The 20,105-nt window shown below is 44.2% G+C and overlaps 1 protein-coding gene across 1 annotated transcript; it reads left to right on the top strand.

The window, feature by feature from the left end:
• Positions 1–2,779: 2,779 nt before the first annotated feature.
• Positions 2,780–19,853, top strand: b4galt6 (UDP-Gal:betaGlcNAc beta 1,4- galactosyltransferase, polypeptide 6; the record flags this gene model as incomplete). The annotated part of the gene is made up of 9 exons (XM_080537342.1): positions 2,780–2,900; positions 5,811–5,927; positions 6,121–6,234; positions 11,604–11,728; positions 11,981–12,097; positions 15,661–15,848; positions 16,736–16,858; positions 16,963–17,064; positions 19,706–19,853. The coding sequence occupies exons 1-9, from the start codon at positions 2,786–2,788 to the stop codon at positions 19,851–19,853; spliced, it is 1,149 nt and encodes a 382-aa protein (XP_080393468.1). The 5' UTR covers positions 2,780–2,785.
• Positions 19,854–20,105: the final 252 nt, after the last annotated feature.

The following is a 20,105-nucleotide window of genomic DNA, read 5'->3' as shown; positions in this document are numbered from 1 at the left end:
CTATGAAGTTGTCGACTAGTGACAGAGGGAATGGCTCTTTTCTTATCGCGATATCGCACAGCTGGAGCTTTCCACAGCGAGATTACATTATGCCAAAACAAAAAAATGTGACTTCATGTCTCGAGACAAGGTGATGGCTGGGTATGTTGCTGGTCCAAGTTATTGGAAAGAATTATGAATATTCCATTTTTATCTATCTATTTATTTTATTGCACTTACTATTCTCTTTTAAAATTATTATTATTATTATTTATCTTTTTCCTTAATCATATATGTGCAAGTTTGTGAATATGCGGACCTGTTTCAAACATGACACATAGCTTATGCTTATGTATATTATTTTGGTAGTTTCATGTGTATACATATATGTTATGTAGGAACTGCATTCAATCTGTCGATCCCATCATCGATGGGGGAGGATACAGTTATTTGGCTGTTCTATATGAGGCTATATCTGCTCATATTCACAAGGGTCAGGGGTCCACCCTGGGTGGGGTGGGGAGTTTTTTTTGTGTTGCCTTTTGTTGTTGTTGTTTTTGTTGTTGCTGCTGTTTGTTTATGTATTATGGGGGGGGTATTATGTGGAAGGTAAAAATAAAAGTATTTATTATTTGTTTTTAAAAGTTAATGCTTTCTCATTTAAAGGGTCAATCAGTAATTGGTTTAAAAACATTCACTTTCTAAATTAAGGATTTATAGCCATTGATTCTGGAAGAATATAACTTATAGATCAACCATCAGAACCCAACATGTTAATGTTAACCACTTAACATTGTTACCCCCCCAAAAAACTAAATCCTGTCCTGAGCAGACCATACATGAAAGCAATGATCCCTGAGTGAAGTCCCTGAGTAGGTACTTGTGTCTGCTACCACAGCCCATCACCATCATTTCTTCCCACTGAAGCCCAACAGCTGGCAGGATCCCCAAAGGACTTTCAATAACTCTGATGGACAGCAGAGAGATCAGGAAAAGAAAATGATTCAATTCATAGCTGTGAGCAAATATGGTTGTGAATATGAAGTTTAAAAGAACATATTGAAAAGTAGAGTAGGGACTTGCGCTGTGGTACTGATGTGGCCGGGTGTGTCACTGAGTAGGAAACGTTGAGTGTGCAGGCCAGCCCCAAGGTGCCCAGGAGGTGTGTGTGTCAGTCAGCTGATGGCCTGGGGCATATATACTCATCTCAGGAGAGAGAGAACACACTTTTCTGGACAAAACATACTGTATAGCTATGCAGAATAACCCTTATGCACCAGCACAACATGACACGCATGCACAAACACACACACACACACACACACACACACACACACACACACACACACACACACACACACACTCCAACCTGCCCCACCTTGCTCATCAACCAGGGCTGCCCTGCCTTGCTCATAGGAAAGCCACCTACAAAAACAAAACAGACATTATGTGGATTACATTGTTGCTAAACGCGTACACCTGTGTTGTTACCACACATGCCTGGGCAATGCAACCGGAAGGAAAGAGGGAAAGAGAGTGTATTAGGAGTTGGAGTGAAATGAGCTCTGGCATTCCCATGTCCATATTCCATATTATTTCATCCGGCGCTTGTGACGTGTCAATCAATTATGAATGAATGAATGGTCTTTATTGTCATTAATACAGTACAGGTACCATACAACGACATTTAGGATGGGGGGGGGGCTCCCTTGTTTTTTTTTTTTTTTTTTTACTAAAAACAAGGAGGGAAAAGAGCTGGTTTACATAAATAAGGCTATACACTATCCACTATACTATACTACTATACTATACAAATAAAACACTGTGCTGTACTCTATGCTATGCTATAAATATCCTAACATTTCCTATATCTGAACCTTCCCAGGTGTCTGTATCCAATCCAGGCTTCTTTGCAAGATTACAGACATTCGGTCGAAATCTATTCTTGACTTCTTTCTTCCTAAAAGACAAAAAACGGGCACGGGGGGCAGCTCATAAAGAAACGCCCCGAATTGCGGTCTGCAAGTCCACTCATCTCGACGGGGGTGGTGGTGGGTACAGATCCAGGGACCAGCGACACCCACCGGAAACCACCGTGTCTGCAGCGCCAGCGAAAAATGACATGGAATGAAACCTGATTTTTTTTACATTTATTTTTTGTATCTGTTTTTCGCTGTAATTTTTCGCACAAATGTACATCTGGCGCTTTCAGAATTTGCCCGATATTACTGGCAAATCCCTCGGTGTTATTGGTCTCTGCTACTACGCGTGATTTGGTTAAGTAGCTAGAGTGTTTAGGAAGCCTCGCCGAGGCTGTGTGGGAGGGAGGGAGGGGGCAGAGACACACACACACACACACACACACACACACACACACCCGGTTCATCCATGATCTGTTTCAAATCTTCCGTCGCCGGCGAGAAAATACACATCTAAACACCATGGAACAGTATCACGAGTATTCTTAAGAAACTAGTGTTACTCAACCAGGACCAGATCAGTTAGCTAACGGTTTCAGTATGCCCGATCGGCGAGGCTTTACATCGCCTCAATGACAGTGATCCAGGCCTGCTTTTCTCTCTCTGGAAACCTCCTGACGGGAGAAAGCCTCTAACAGGGCTGTCTGTCCTGGCTGACTAGCTAGCTCACCTAGCCACAACCAGGCTGTTCGCTGCATCCCCGGTGCTAACGATGCATTGAGTTTGGATGACGATCTCAGCTTCTTTTAGTAGATCAATCTAAGGACTATTTTACAGTATATTTTATGGGATTATCAGACAGAGACGAGCGGGTTTAAAAAGCAAACATGGTGAATTGGAGGCGGCTGCTGCGGGTGTCGAACCGCTCCTTCCTGGCCTTCATTTTCTTCTTCTCCATGTCTACGACATGCCTCTACTTCATCTATGTGGCCCCGGGGATAGGTGAGCTCCTCTGAAACACTACATGTTATCACTGAAATGACGAATGTAAATGGTTGATTAACACGATCAGCAAGCATTGCCTGGCATTATGTGTGCCAATACAGTATCCTCCCAACATCTCTGCCTGGCTGCCAACCAGCTGTGAAGCTAATCATCAGAGTTGACCACTACTTATCTTGCTGACAGTTATGGTTTTAGCATTTCGTGACGTTAGAATTATACGGTTCTATCTCCATTTTTGTCAAAATTGAGTTTTTTTACATAATCTGATCCATTAGGTGTTTATTAATGCCTGTGTGGTGTTATTTTTTTAAATGTTGACATTTTGAGTTAGTAATTCATAAAATACAAAGGTTCCATCTCACAAAACAACATAATGGAATGTAAAAACTTTGACGCTCAATATCTCTGAACTACCCTACACGGAGATAGAACCTTATAATTCTGAGCTCACGATTTGATGTAAGCACTAACCATGCCATGTTAGTTTGGGAAGATGTGTGGTGGTGGTCATAGGCTAATTGCTGCAGGCCACATGATGACTTCTGATACTAGTTGTGTTGTATGAGATATCTAGCTATGTCAAGTTATTTAGATTAATGTTTATTTCACCTGAAGCAACCCCACAAGTAGGCTTGTGTAGCCATAGTCTATAGTCTCACGTGGATAATTATATCCAATATCTATCAATAAAGGTATTGCCCAGGTAACTGGCTTTCAATCCTTTGCCAGACTTTCTCTGAGGCAAGAAAGAAAGGTTATGATGAGGCTATCTCCTCTTACAAATGTATGAAACTTAATATTGGGTCACAAGAATCACCACGAGATGTAATGACTTGCAGACAAGGACCACAACATGCATGTATGTTCTGTTTTACTAAGCCTTTGTTTCACCAGAGACAGGATGGAGAATGTGTCGATGTAAACTAAGGGCCTAAGGCCTTAAGAACCTGCTCACACTCCAAATATAGCTACTAGTTTCATTAGCAGAATTGACCGTCTTAGCCAGAGATATATCAGTAAATGCTCTGTTAATTGTATGTCCTTTGGCTGTATGTCCCTCCCACATACGCCCCTTAGTAACTGTGTGTACTCTAGGCATGTTTGTTTGTTTGTCCCATAAGTTGAAACCTAACCCTTGCCTTTCTTTCTTTGGACACGCCATCTCTGAGCAGCCAGTTCTCAGCCCTGGCCACAAGTGTACAATTTCAGCCAAGTGAACCTAATAGGCCAATTTGTAATTTTTAAACGGAGAGCAAAATCACCTGGTTGCTGCAGACGTAGCGTGGCCCGAGTTAGGTCTGCTCTTGGAAAATTACTTATTTTGAATTCACACACAAATAGGGGACTGTGTGACTGAATGTTGTGGGTTACTGTCTATTAGCAGGCTCTCTGTGGCTGGAAAGGCACGATAGAATCTCACTTCTTAACTCGAGTATTAAGCGGCAAGGTTAGGAGGATGTCAACAGGTAATAGCAGAAGCTTGACTAATGAAGTGAAGTGTTTTGTGGCTGTTAAGTTATTGTTCTGAACAAATGTTTTGGATGTAGGCCTATAGTAACTTTAGGAGAGATTAGACTTTGGATAGGCCAATTTCAATTACAGTTATAATGGTAACCTGTCTTGTATGCAGTTTGCAAGACCTTGGATTGGATTAATATCATGGAGAAGTCTGGAGATTTGAGATTTTATCCCCATGACCTATAGAATACCGGCATTATCTTGTATTCCAGGCTATCCTGTGTATGGTCAGGGTGTACCTACCTACCTTGTTTTATTTTGTGTGTTCTAGGCTCTGGTAGAGGCAGTTTGTCCAGGGATTGCTATGCATCTGTGACAGGATTGGATGAGGCAGGATTATATGGTCGCAGTTGGTATTATGGTCAGGCATGGTCAGCAGCAGCGGTCTCTCTGTCTGCTGTGTGTGCACGCGTTAGAGAGAGAGAGTGTGTTTGACTGCTGGAACCACCACATATTGCCTACACATAAACTCTCCACTGGAGTGTGTCTGTGCATCAATAAGTGCCTTAAATGCCATGACAGGCTACTCCGCTATGGGTGTTAAGTTGGCACTTGGCATTATTTTGCCTCTCTGTGTCTCTAAATTTATGAAATTGATATTACTGTTTAATTGTAACAGCCTGCAGAATGAGCTTGGACATGACCAATCAACCCCTCCCTTCATCCAAGGTAGTCTGGCTGCTTTCTGATAAGACCCTTATCGCCTTTGAGCACTCTCTCTATCTAGTGGAGTAGACGCACACATACACATGTGTATTTAGTAATGTGTTTGGCCTAGCACTGACTAGCAGACACAGAGAGGTGGGCTATTCTCTGGTATCTGTCATTCAACACTCCCATTGTATGCCTAGCACTCCTATTCAGCCTGAGATCAAAGAGCTGACACACTACGAGATCAACATGAGGTCCTCTGTACATGTGTTAGAGTAAGGCATGAAGGTATGGGGGTGGGAGTATCAGTCCCCTTAGTTTAGCTTTGTTCGTGTGTATGTATAGTTTGTGTGTAAGGTGAAAAGATGTGCATGTGTGTAAATGGAAGAGCCGTGTGTGCAGTGTGCACCCTGGTTTAGTGCAGTGGTGGTGATAAATGATTCAGGGGCTCTAGCTGTGTTTGGCGCTGGCCCTGCTGTCTGTAGCCATTGGAGACAGTGATTTCCTGCCTAGCGGGGGACTCTTATCTCGCTGTTTTGTCGTCTGAGTTAAACAGTGGCATTGGTTGACAGCTAAGGTTGTTCCTTGGCTTTTATGGCCAAGAGGGGCAAAGCTTTTACACTGATGACATGAGAACATGGTTAATTTACTGGTACCGAGCTTAGTCACTATACTGTTACGTGAGAGGGGTGTAATTGAACGAGTGACTAAACTTCTCTCTTTCTCTCTCTCTCTCAGCCAACACATACTTCTTCATGGTGCAAGCCCAGGGCATCATGCTGAGGGAAAATGTGAGGACCATTGGCCAGATGATTAGATTGTACACCAATAAGAACAGCACCCTCAACGGCACAGGTGAGTGAGACACTCCCAGACCTCACTGGGACCTCACTACTCCCCCTTACAGCTTCCATCTGAACTCTCCCCTCGCTAAAAACTCACCCACCACTAATGTGACTTCTAATGGCTCTTCCTGGTCTTCAAAGGAAGACTGAAAGGTATTGACTTTATAAGTACTCTTGTTGATTGTTTTCTTGTTTGTTCTCAGATTATCCAGACGGCAATAACTCCAGTGAATATCTGGTCCAGCCAACCACATACCTCCCTGAGAACTTCACCTACGCCCAGAACCTCCCCTGCCCCGAACGCTTACCTTCTATGAGTGCGTATGCCATGACAAGCCAAGCATTTCCCTTCTTACTGGCAGGGCTCAAAATGAACCTTTCCCACTTGGGAACAACAGTGCTCCCAAACTAGAACATTTAGGAGCACCTCGCAACTTTTAGGAGCACTTCCTAAACACAGGGGTTTGAGTAAACAATACTATACAGAGGTGTAGTAGATTGTTATAGGCCTGCTATAGAGTGCTATAAATAAGTATTTAACTCATCACCAATTTTGTCAGTCAAAGTCAGCTTTATTGTCAATCCAATATATGTACAGACATACAGAGGGCTGAAATTGCGTTTCCCTCTCATCCACGGTGCCTATAGTAAACAAAAACAATAAATAACAATATAATACGACAAGATTAAAAAATAACTATATATACAAAAATACTAGATAAAAGATGTGAAATGTGTGGTACAATGTACAGGGGTGGAATACAATATGAACAATGACAATAGTGCAATAGTGGTGATTGGCTCAGTATAATAGAGTAAAGTGGCATAAGTACAGGTATGCTAAAGTACAGGTTCAACATACATTAATTCAACATACACTGAACAAAAATATAAACGCAGCAATTGCACGCTCCCTCAAAACTTGCGACATCTGTGTATAAATATAATTCCACAACTGGATACTACCGGTACTTCATTTCCAGTCATAGTTAGCTAGCTTACTTACTTATCAAATGTACATTTTGTGATATAGACGCATTACGGAGCAGTGAGCACACACACCATCTCCTCCCACAGCTGTGCTGCATCGCGCAATCAGCTTGTATTATGCTTACCGTCACCAAGTTCTCCCATACTGTGCTTTTGGACTAGAATAGTATGTTTATATCAACGGTAATCAAGTGCTTTAGTTGGCGAGCGAACTTCTTAATGGTAAGCATAATACGAGTTGACTCGCTGTTAATTTAATGTGAGAAATATGATAAATACATATAAAACGGAGGTATGATATATTACATATATGTCGCAGTCTCACACGCCTGTCTCGTTCGAATTCACGTCTACTACGTTCCAGTTCTGCATCCAGTTGAACGCGTGATTCAAGTAGCTTGTGCAAACCCGGGACGTTTGCACAAGCGGGACGGGACGGGACAGACAAACCCAGTGTGGAATTTAATCTTCCGCCATTTAGCTCTATGAACGGCGAAAATCACTGGCGGATTCCATGTAATTTACAGGGTACTACGTGTAAAGTAGTGTTTAGTTAACTAGGTAGGAGTGGGGATTACTCACCGAATCCATTGCATTGCAATATTTTGGCTTGACTAGCGATGTTGAAATGTATTTCAGTTTTTCTAAATAAAAGTGAACATTTTCATTGGTTGCCAACCTGTTCCTCCTTTCTCCAGCCGCTGTCACATATGTGACACGCTCTAATGCTTTGGTCCTCATATCGGCAACCAATCAAAATGTTCAGACTTTTCATTTGAAACATGGAACTACGTTTCAACGTTGTTGAGAATCACAACACAAACTCGCTAGCCAAAATACTGCAACGCAATGGATTCAGTGAGTAATCCCCACTGCTACCTAGGTAACTATAACCAGGGGTGCACATAACTGGTGCGCCAGTGCGCATGCGTCGCCAAAATGCATGCTGCGCGGCAGATCAGCGGCATGAACGCGCTCTTGCGAACCAAAAGCTGGAAGCGCTGGGAGAGGAATTTACTTCCTCAAAATACAACTGCTGACTGCTGACTGCTGCATCACTGCAAGCCCCACTAAGTAACTATTTGCCGTCCCCTCAGCAATCCATCACAACAGTCGACTGACGACGACCACGGCGACTCCCCTCACGAAAACATTCGGAAAGTATCGTAACTCGTACTTTCATTCCGCGTATCGCACGGTTATCACGGTTATCACGGTTATCACGCCGCACGTGAAAATTCAGTCCCGAACGACTCGTCGCTAAAAGGAAAAACAACACCAAGGGACTTCACGTTTCTTTTCTCTGAAGCTTTCAAACGTTCAGACGTTTGTTTTACAGCTTCATTATCGCACCTCGACCCCTGACCCAGGGAATATGGTTGGGAATTCTATTAGAAGAAAAAAAAAAAACTTTGTTGCACAATCAAAATAATGAGCTATTTAAAGTGATAGCCTACAACATCCTCTACCATGGTTGAAATTGAGGACAGTATTAACAGCAGTCAAGAGAGCAGTGATGATGATGATGATTAAGCTTGTAGCATAAATAAATGCTTAGGCTGTAACTTTTTGTTGAAAAGTTGATTTCGGTGTTTACAGAACAGAGCAGTGCTTAAAGAGATGTCAGTTGATTTCATTGTGTTTAAAGAACAGACATTCAGTTAGTGCTTAAAGAGATGTCAGTTGATTTCATTGTGTTTAAAGAACAGACATTCAGTTAGTGCTTAAAGAGATGTCAGTTGATTTCATTGTGTTTAAAGGAGTCTGACAGACTTTAATGCTTAAAGAGCAGTCATTTGATTTTGCATTTGTTTCTTTTGTTTTGCACACAATCATTTGTTCGTTCATCTTTATTTATGAACAAATGTCGTTTTGCTAATATAAGTTATCCATGTATCCCTTTTTCATCCATCCTGTGGGACGGGTCGTGACTCGCGAGCTCGGGGAGCACCAAGCAGCATCCCTAGGTGCTCCTCTGAGCACTGGCCCCAAAAAGTTATGTGCACCCCTGACTATAACACTACTTTACATTGTTAGCAGGCTCACAAAACAAGCTGCCCCTAACAATTGGACAGATTATGGCCGTTTTCATAGATGCCTTCAGTCATAAACTCTATATTGTGATTGTTTTCGAAATGTTGCCTCTGCCGACGACTGTTTGTTGTGAATGAGAAGTTGTGTGAAACGCTTTCTCAAAAAAGAATACCTCCAAAAGTATACCTAAAATAGTTTGCTTACAAAGGTTTAGTACCAAGTTGCACTGCACATTTTTGGGTTGCAATTTAGAGCCCTGCCTTTGGGTTACCTGGTAGACATTGTGCTTAATCTCCCTTTCAGGATTAGCCTAGAGCACTGATTGGATTTCAATAGAACGCTTTCTAATCCTATGAAGCCCTAACATAGTTTACGATCAGGTCATATTATTACGTAACGACTCCATGGGTGCTGCCTTCACTCATCTGATTAGGTCTGTCTCTCTCTCGCTCTCTCTTACACACTTCCTCTCGCTCAGGGTTTGTTTCCTTATCACAATGGGACCATTGGCTACGTTTAACTGTATTGTATTACCCATAATCCCTGTTCTATCAGTGAAATCTGAAGACAAACTGAAGGGCTGTTCTAGTGAAGTGGGATAGGGTTTTTAAAGATCTGTTTGGTTGGCCCAGACTGAAGAGAGACACACCATATGATCAGACCTCTCTTTGTCTGCCTGCCTGGGCCATTCACTTCTGTTCCAGCTCCATCTGATCAGATAGTATTTAATTGGAAATCACTCAGTCTTTTCCAGCACTATCCGCTTGTTAAGTCGTGACGTGTTTCCGGGTCCAACGTTGGCTGAGGCGCTGTCTTCGAAATGCCGAAATAATAATAATAATAAATTATATTTATATAGCGCTTTTCCGAGGCTCAAATACCCTGACAATATGGAGAAAACGGGAAAGTATTGTGTCCCTTGTTGTATGAACAGATCCGAGTCTAAAAAACGATTGAACTGTCATTCTACCGCTGTAGTTCACAGGTATTCTGGTGCGGGGAATTTCTGGTTTGGACTCGGAAATGGCTAAACGTCACTTGACGTCAGACTTAACAAGCGGATAGACTAGATTCTTTGTATCTGTCCACCTCTTGTCTCCAGACCTCCCCCCTCTGTATGTCCCAAACCATCACTGCATTTAAAGGTCCCATATTATGAAAAACTCAGTGCTTGTGCTCTACATTTGGGTATCTGATGACCCTACTGACACAGAAAGTGTGAAATGAAGGAATTCGGTCAGGTTTTTTGTGGGCTGCCTATTTCGAAAAACATGCGATTCAACAAGCCATTCAGATTGTCTGCCCCCTGCTACGTAGTGTGGGGTCTCATGGGGAGCGGCTACGTAGTGTGGGGTCTCATGGGGAGCGGCTACGTAGTGTGGGGTCTCATGGGGCTACGTAGTGTGGGGTCTCATGGGGCTACGTAGTGTGGGGTCTCATGGGGCTACGTAGTGTGGGGTCTCATGGGGAACGGCTACGTAGTGTGGGGTCTCATGGGGAACGGCTACGTAGTGTGGGGTCTCATGGGGCTACGTAGTGTGGGGTCTCATGGGGCTACGTAGTGTGGGGTCTCATGGGGCTACGTAGTGTGGGGTCTCATGGGGAACGGCTACGTAGTGTGGGGTCTCATGGGGCTACGTAGTGTGGGGTCTCATGGGGCTACGTAGTGTGGGGTCTCATGGGGAACGGCTACGTAGTGTGGGGTCTCCTGGGGAGCTTGATTGAACATTTCCCCTGCCGTGCATTCATACATTCGAAGGGAAACTCTGATCGTTTCCATTTAAATGGTTTGGGATGACTTGTTTTGTGGGGAACACAGGGATATTTTGTTTTGAATTTTATTCCCCCGGAATGTGTTTTTTGTTTTTTTTTACGCTTTGCCACACAGCGAATCTGCAGAAAACCGCAGATGATTTCCCAATTTGCGTGTATCCGCATCCATGGGGAATACATGGATATTTATTTTTACATTCCCCTGTGAACGGTGTGTTTTTTCGCCACGCTGCCACACAGCAAACCACTGATGATTTCCCGACCCGTGAAACAGCCTGTCCAGAAAAGGAGTGAAACAGAAACAGAGGCGCTTAGAGGCATGCTGGAATGCCTTTAGATTACAATCTGAGTGGTATTTTCAGCAAAAACGTGTTTTGGGGACCCTAGAGACTTGTGGAACAAGAGCATAATAACTCTCCTTTAAGTCTGGGCTAGACACATTCTTTATTAACAGGCTTTCGTTAAAATGCAGTCTTTTTGTTGTGGTCTTTTGTTTGTCCTATGCAATGTTTCTAGTCCTACTATACTTTGTTTGCCTCCTTTTTAGGCTATGATTTATTGTAGTATAGTCCCCTATCTGTTTTTAATATCTTGCTTAAAGCTTTTAGCCTCTTTAAAAAAAGAAAAAATAATGTTTTCCCCTAGAAATCCTTTTTGATACACAAAGCTTTTGATTACTTTATGAAATGAAAGGCGCTCTACATATAAAATATATAATAATTATTGTTACTATTATTGTTATTATCTGCGTACCCTTTACTAACAGGGTATGAAAATATATTATTGATGAAAGCTTGTCATCTGTAGTAACAGAAGACTGCTAAATACAGTGCGGCTCAGATGCGTTTGCTGATGTGCTGTTTCTGTCTTGTGTGGCGCCTTTGTGTAGAGGGTCTTATGGATGTTAACATGACTGAGGTTCCCATGGAGGAGATCGACCTGAAGTTCTCCAAGTATCTGGACGTTCAGTTCGGGGGCCACTGGAAACCGAAAGACTGCAAACCACGTTGGAAGGTTGTGTCTGTGTGTCTGTCTGTCTGTCTGTCTGTCTGTCAGTCAGTCATTGGTTTTAGTGTCCTCCTTTTAATAACATTGTTCTTAAGTTATGAAGTGTGTTTTGGAAATCATGTGAAATGTACTCAAGATGAAGTTTGAGTATTTAGTTAGTAGTAGTACGTGCGTACATGTATTAAGCGCACATGGGCTTCTACTTACTGTAGTTGTGTGGGGATGTCTCCCCTCTGTCGTTTCCTCTCTTATCTTTAGGTGGCCATTCTCATTCCGTTCCGCAACCGCCATGAGCACCTGCCCATCCTGTTCCAGCACCTCACCCCCATGCTCCAGAGACAGAGGCTGCAATTCGCCTACTACGTCATCGAGCAGGTACAGCTGTGTGTGTGTGTGTGTGTGTGTGTGCGTGCCACCCACCCACTGGTGAGATACAGTAGCGTGCCATTTAATGTCTGTGCGTATACAGTGGGGGAAATAAGTATTCAACACATCAACAATTTGTTAATTCAACATATTTCCATTGCAGCTATTCACATGACATTTAGACCAGACATTGGTATTAACTCAATAAAACTACACAGCTAAAGAAATTGTAACATTCCAATCCATATTTTTTTTTATGTGCAATAAAGGGGAATGACACAGGAAAGAAGTATTGAACACACTAAATGAAATGTATACTTGGTGGAGAAGACTTTGTTTCCAATGACAGCTGCAAGAAGCTTCCTGTATGAAAAAACTAATCTCTCGCAGTGATCAGGCGGGATTCTGGCCCATTCTTCATCACAGGCAGTCTGAGGATTCTGGGCGGCCCGCGGGTGCATCTTGATCTTCAGTTCCTTCCACAAATGTTCTATTGGATTTAAGTCTGCCGATTGACTAGGCCAGTCCAACACTGTGTCTTCTTCTTGAACCAGTTGAGAGTCTCCCTTGTAGGATGTTTTGTATCGTTCCCCTGCTGTCCCACCCTCGTCTCATCCTCATCATTCTGTTGGATGGCATCAGATTCTTCTCAAGAATTTCCCGGTACATGGCTCCATTCATTTTCCCTTCGATATTTTGGATTCCACCAGTACCATGTGAAGAGAAACAATCACATACCATGTCCAAGATGGCGCCGTCCATGGCAGCTGTGGTACTGTGGAGTGTTGTTTGGTGTGTCTGTATGTCTGGATTTGTGTTCTGTGACATCTCTTATACAAGAGAAGAACTCTTATGTCTCAGGGATTCCACCCCCTTGGACATTGTTCCTATTTTTCTCACCCGATCTACGGAAGTGCTGGATATCCTGATCCGAGGAACCGCAATCTTCACCCAGGCTGTGAGGTGGCTGAGACGACAGCGGGGGAAGAGAGCTGGGGCTCTCGCTAGACTGAGAAGACGCGGCTCCCGCACTCCACTCCCAGGAATATTTCTAGCCAATGTGAACTCCTTATGTAATAAAATGGACGAACTCCGGTGCCTGGTAGCGAAAAGCAAGGACTACAACTCTTCAGCAGCTTATGCCATCACGGAGACCTGGCTCTCTGAGGACGTCCCAGACGCAGCAGTACAACTGGAGGGCTTCCAGCTGTACCGAGCCGACAGGGACACACTTTCGTCCGGAAAAGTCTGCGGAGGTGGGGTATGTTTTTTCGTTAACGAGTCCTGGTGTACTGACGTGACAGTGATTAAACAACACTGCTCGACTGCCCTAGAACTCATCATCATTAACTGTCGCCCGTTTTACTCGCCCCGTGAGTTCAGCTCTTTTATTCTTGCTTGTGTGTACATCCCACCAGACGCTGCTGTCGAAGAGGCACAGAGCGCATTAGCTGAGCATATTATGGAGACTGAACGTTTATATCCGGACAGTGCTGTGATTGTGTTGGGGGATTTTAATAAAGCAAATCTGAGCCGGGCTCTGCCCAAATATCGGCAGCAGGTCAAATGCCCCACTCGGGGGGAGAGGACGCTAGACCACTGCTACTGTACCATCAAGAACGCCTACCACGCTGTCTCCCGAGCTGCGCTGGGCAAATCTGACCACGACATTGTCCATCTGATCCCATCCTACAGGCAGAGACTAAAAGTGTCAAAACCTGTAGTTAAGTCGTTCAGAACATGGGACAGCGAGGCTAAGGAGAAAACCAGCGCCTGGTTAGAGCGGGCTGGCTGTGACGAGGGCTATGTGGAGTGGGCGGGGGCTGAGGCCGGTAACGACTTGGATGCGTACACTGACACTGTGACGTCATTCGTCAGCTACTGCGAGGAAGCGTGTGTTCCAACTCGGACCAGGGTCAGTTATAATAATGACAAACCCTGGTTCACAGCCCAGCTCAGAAGGCTGAGGTTGGAGAAGGAGGATGCCTGGCAGAGGGGTGACAAGAACAGGTTTAGAGACGCCAGGTACAAGTTCGAGGCAGCTGTTAAGCAAGCAAAACATCGCTACTCTGAGAAACTGCAACAACAATTCTCAGATGGCAACGCTTCGCCCCGCTCCCCTCAGGCAGGAGGGTGCGGTCCCTAAATACTGTGAAGGCCCGACATACAAACAGCTTTTTCCCCACAGCCATCCGGCTCCTAAATGCCGCTGGCCCCCCCCCACCCCCCCCTGACCTGACCCCTATCTATCTACCCTCCCTCCACCCCCACCCAGAGAGCTTTGGACTGTCTGGATATGAACACTTGAACACTTGATCTTTGCACTTTATATTTATATTAATTATGACTCTTGCACTTTGATGTTGGTTTGCACTGTCTTGTCCTGTCTTGCACCTGTCCTGCTGTAAACCGTGCTCCATGGTACCAAACCAAATTCCTAACATGTCATGGCAATAAAAGTCTTCTGATTCTGATTCTGATTCTGATGCTTCCACTTCCGAAATTCACTGTTGCGATGGTATTTTTAGGATCCTATGCAGAGCCGTTTCTCTTCCAAACATGGCGCATTGTATTGTTGCTGAAAAGTTCGATCTTTTTCTTGTCTGACCAGACTACATTCTCTATGTAATCTAAAGGCTTCTCCAAATGTCTTCTTGAGTGATCGCAAATGGAGGCCGTGGAGGTGGAGTGCGTTGCCTATTGTTTTCTTTGTGACAACTGTACCCGCTACTTCCAGGTCTTTCTGGAGCTGTGCTCGAGGGGTCCTTGGCTCTTGGGCTACTCTGACTAACCTTTGATTGTCAGAAATCTTGCGAGGAGCTCCTGTGTGTGGCTGGTTGGTCGAGTGATGTTCCTTCCACTTGCGGATAATGGCCCCAATGGTGCTTATAGGAACATTTAGGAGTTGAGAAATCTATCGGTAACCAGTGCCATTACTATGCTGCCCAACAGTCTTGTTGCGAAGGTCTTGGGAGAGCTCTTTGCCTCTACGCATCATGGGATGTTTCTTGTAGGAAAGCACGGTGATAAATGATTTGTTTACTTGCATTCAGAGGTGTGAAACCCTTTTTCAAAGAGTGGAAGTACTTACCCACCAACATGCTCTAATTAGCACAGATAGGAGAACCCATTAGTGGCATAAGCTGGTTTAATGTTTTTTCTTACTGCGTTCAATACTTTTTTCCTGTGTCATTCCCCTTAACACACAGCACATAACTTTTTTATGGATTGGAATATTTTGTCCAGTCCATTTTTTGAGTTCTGTAAGGAATGGTATCAGATTTGGCTTATTTTGTGGTTGTTTTTTTGTGTCTGTTTTTTGCAAACAAACTAAATAAACCAAAGTGAATACCAAAGCATTTGTAATTTGCAACAATCTTCTTGGAGAAGTGGTACATCATCTCTAATAAGACAGAAGAGCAGGGGACGCCAATATTTTTGGCCATGACTGTATAATATTGCCATTTAACAGATGGTGCAAAAGCCACTTTCAGACAGTAAGTGCATACATTTAAGAATGCAAACAGTTCAGTTGAAGACACACTGCTCACATCTCTGTCTCTCTCTGTCAGTCTGGCAACCAGCCCTTCAACAGAGCCATGCTGTTCAACGTGGGCTTCCGGGAGGCCATGAAGGATCTGGACTGGGACTGTCTGGTGTTCCACGATGTCGACCACATCCCAGAGAATGACCGCAACTATTACGGTTGCGGTCAAATGCCTCGCCACTTCGCTGCCAAACTAGACAAGTACATGTACATGTAAGTCATCCAAACTTCAAAACCTGCCAAACCAGAGTTACACCAGCCAATAACAGACGGCGTACGAGTGATCTAGTCAGGTATGTAGCTGCACGCAACTGAACACACCTGGCGCCGGTGTGACAAACATTTCAGTGTATTCCTCCCTCAAGAAGGTTAGACCTTGCACTCTGCTTTTAGACAGTGAACTGAATGAGCTGTGGAGAGGTGATGCTCTCTCAGAACATGTGGAGTTCTGATGCTGCTCCGGAGCGAGCCACCGCTGTCACTTTTGTTGACATTAACTGCTAGTTAACCATGTTTTTATTTCTGTTGAGAATTTCTGATTTTTATATTTTACCTTCCTTTTCTTTCTTTGCAGAATAAATTTTCTACAGCAAAAGGAATTAATTTTTGTGGTCCTTATTATTTCCATGCTTTTGAGTTCAAGCTCTTGAGTTGAATGTAAGAGTTAGGTGTCTCCATCAGCTTTTGCAAGATCCTTGAGTAGGGTTAAATGAACAGATTTCACGGTCAGGTTATGTGTGGGGGTGTGTGTGTGTGTTCTCAGAATTTGCCAGCTGTTTTGCAAATCCCTTGGGACATATGACGTGTGTTTTTGTCTACTGGTGTGTTGTAACACAGCCAGACTTGTGCTTTGTTACCTGGTGCTTTCCTGTGATACTGAATGGTAAGGGTGCTTTCTTTTGATTTTTCCTTTCCTGTCGTTTTGTTTACTTTCTCCCCGGGCAGAGCTAGGCTTTGTTGTTGTGTCCCTCTGTGTTTGCGTGAGTGACGTGTGTTAATGACGTGTGTTAAAGACGTGTGTTAAAGACGTGTGTTTGTGTGTTTAACCCTGTGCTTTTTTAATTTTATTTTTAATTTTATCTTTTAAATTTTTTAAACAGACTTCCCTACAGTGAGTTCTTCGGGGGAGTGAGCGGAGTGACAGTGGAGCAGTTCCGCAAGATCAACGGCTTCCCCAATGCCTTCTGGGGCTGGGGAGGAGAGGATGATGACCTGTGGAACAGGTCAGTGACCTCCTGTAGCGAGTCCATCAACCATCCCGCCCACGCTCACTCCAAGCCTTGTGTAGAGGGTATGCATGTTACATTCTTCTTTCTTCCTCCTCCAGAGTGCACTACGCTGGGCTCAACGTGACGCGGCCGGAGGGAGAGATGGGGAAGTACAAGTCTATTCCGCACCATCACAGAGGGGAGGTGCAGTTCCTGGGAAGGTTGGTACTTTGTAGGCGGCATCGACAGGTTCACTATCTGTATCTCTATATGTTCAACCCTCAGTATCTGTGTCTGCATCCGGATCATTATTTGGGGTGGGTGTGGCTTACACTGGAATTGTCAGGAAAAATCGTCTCCTTTTGAGTGTAACCTTTCCCCTTGAAACATGACGTGGTATCAGACAGTCAACAAGAACACGGCTTTGGCTGAGACTAACCAACTATCAAACTTCTGAGGTCATACTTGGCCGTGCACACACTCCAACAGTTATAGTTGATAGATTAGGGGTTGCTTACCGGAGTGGTGGCAGGGTTTGTGTATGTGCGTGGGTGTTGTTGTTGGCTGTGCCAACATTGAGGAGGTTTTAACCCTCCGTTCAATGGCCAAGTCCCTTTTGCCTTTTGTACAGATATTTAGATAACGCTGAACAAGTTCTCTCCCCCAGTGCTTGAGGGTTTCCCTTTCTAGATACAAGTGGATTCATAATCCTTCAACACTAACCCCCCCCCTCCCCTCCTCTCTCAGGTATAACACTAAGGGTGAATCCCAATTCACCACTCTGGCTCCGTTTTCAGCCCTAATCTCCTTTTTGCGCGTTCACGTGTAGCCGTAGTGGCGTCCCAATTCATTACTCATTTAGGGTTAGGGTTAGGTTTAGGGTTAGGGTTGGCTCCAAACTGAGAAAATCTTGACCCTCGTTCGATTCGGAGCCATGAGACTCCCTTCCGGCATGCATTGCGAAACATCTACAGAAATGTTATTTTCGCTCTCGTAATACGGAAGCGAGCCTGAAATGTCATTTACTTTTTCTGGAATTACTTGTAATTAAAGACTTGAAAAAATATGATAACCATCGTATTATCTTAGTTTAATGTCATTTCAATGCATCATAGACCTTTTCTTTACAACAAGCATAACAACAAAAGATCGCTATTGTGCCTATGCAGGAGAGCCCCATTGAAGCGTCAAGCACAGCCTTCACATAATATATTATATTATATAATAATATAAGGAGCGCGATTCACATCGAGATGTGCATTCCTGTTTAGAAATAAAAGATTACCTTTGGCGTTTGACAGCGGATGATGATAGACATATTTAATGTGAAGTTATCTATCTAACGTTAGGCTGATGTGTGCGTGATAGACGCGCATGACATATTTCCATGTTTTATTTACAGCTATGGCACGAATTAAACCAAAACAACCCGCAATCCTATCCGAGCAGTTGTTATTATGTAATATTGTTAATGGGTTATATAATTTAATGTTATTTCAATGCATTATAGACCTTTTCTTTACAACAAGCATAACAACAAAATCGCTGTTATGCCGAGGTGCTTAACAAAGTTCCACAGTCCAGCGCGCTTGGGACAGCGGGCAGGACAACGGAGCGCGTTTGTCACAGGCTGACAGTCACTGTGTTCCCCCCCCCCCCCCTTGGTGGTATATGACGCTATAGTTGTTATTATACCAAAACAACCGGCAATCTAATCCGAGCAGTTGTTATTATGTACTATTATATATGTAGTTAATTAATGCAGTGGACAGCGGCTGTTTCTCCAGCGTTCCTGTCACATCGGATTTCGTCATAAAATTAAATCTGTAAGTCATGCATTTTTCCATGTTTCCCTTTGATGGCATATGACGCCGTAAATGTAACTAAAGTTCAGCCTCGAAGTTGTTGCACTGTTGTCCTAAATCAAGCAGGGTTGGGCCGTGTTAGTACCTGGATGGGAGACCGCCTGCTGTAAGCTTTTCGTTCCTCCACGTTACCGAGGAGAGCCGTGTGCCGCGGCCGAGGAGAGTGTACTCTTTCCGGATAGACATTTATGCATGCTCTCGGGGTTCGAAACATAACTTCCCGGGGTGCCAGCGGGTTGGTTGATGGCTCAAAATGACCGTATACCGATGGTGGAGTTAGCAAAGCAGTATTGTGTTTTTACCACCTTCATAGCCGGTGTTATTCACGGACAAACACGGTGCCCGGAGGCACCCTTTGCGGGTTAATAACTGTGATTTACCGTGGGTTAGGATAACAATTCAAACGTGTCCGGATAGGGGAGAGGACAGGGAATCTGAAACCATTTGAATGGTGTTGATACGACACAAATCCCGGGTAGAACTTCTCTCCCCCATGATAATGAAGCATTATTCTTTTTTATTTGATGACTTGTTTGATCGATTGATAGCGTTCAAGTTCATTCAAGTTGTGAATGAATCGCGAGCGTCAATGCTTTTCTACGATACTGCGTGTAATGTCTCTTGGACATAGAATAATAAGACACTTGAGTCTGGGTTCAACAAAGGTATAACCAGTATACTTCGGTTCTCTCGACACCTGTCAGTCACCTAGTGGTATATCATGAACTCGCTCTAAGGCGCATGCGCTGTCCTGACTATGAATTAACCCATTCATTACACTACGGATGACGTATTAGGGTTGTCCCATGAAGGGTTGTCCCATTTCCCCCGGGGAACCACTACGGCTCTGGCTCCAAAACGAGTGACTCCAAAACGAGTGACTCCAAAACGAGCCGAAGTGGTAAAAAAGAGATTCGTGATTAGGCCTAACCCCCCCCCCCCCCCCCCCCTCCTCTCTCAGGTATAACACTAACCCCCCCCCCCCCTCCTCTCTCAGGTATAAGCTCCTGCGCTATTCCAAAGAGAGGCAGCACCTGGACGGCCTGAACAACCTGAACTACACCCCTGAGATCTCCCTGAGCAGCCTCTACAAGAACATCACCGTGGACCTGCACCCTGACATGGCCCCCATAGAAGACTACTGAACTGCCCCCTTCACTGACCCACAGAGGAGGAGGGCAGGGGGATGGGGGGGGGATGGGGGGCACACCATGTAACGCTGCCAAGAAACCTCTTTAAAAAAACACAACAAAAATATGTGAGGAAGGAATATAGGGTCTGTTAAATCGAACAATTGATTGTGTGTGTGTGTGTGTGTGTGTGTGTGTGTGTGTGTGTGTGTGTGTGTGTGTGTGTGTGTGTGTGTCTCACTGCATGTTTATGTGTCCATGCTGGCT

Source organism: Nansenia antarctica (assembly GCF_963989245.1).
Source record: "Nansenia antarctica genome assembly, chromosome: 7".
Lineage (NCBI taxonomy): Eukaryota > Metazoa > Chordata > Actinopteri > Argentiniformes > Microstomatidae > Nansenia > Nansenia antarctica.
The sequence above is the reverse complement of the archived record's forward strand: the minus strand, read 5'-3'. Positions and strand labels throughout refer to the sequence as shown.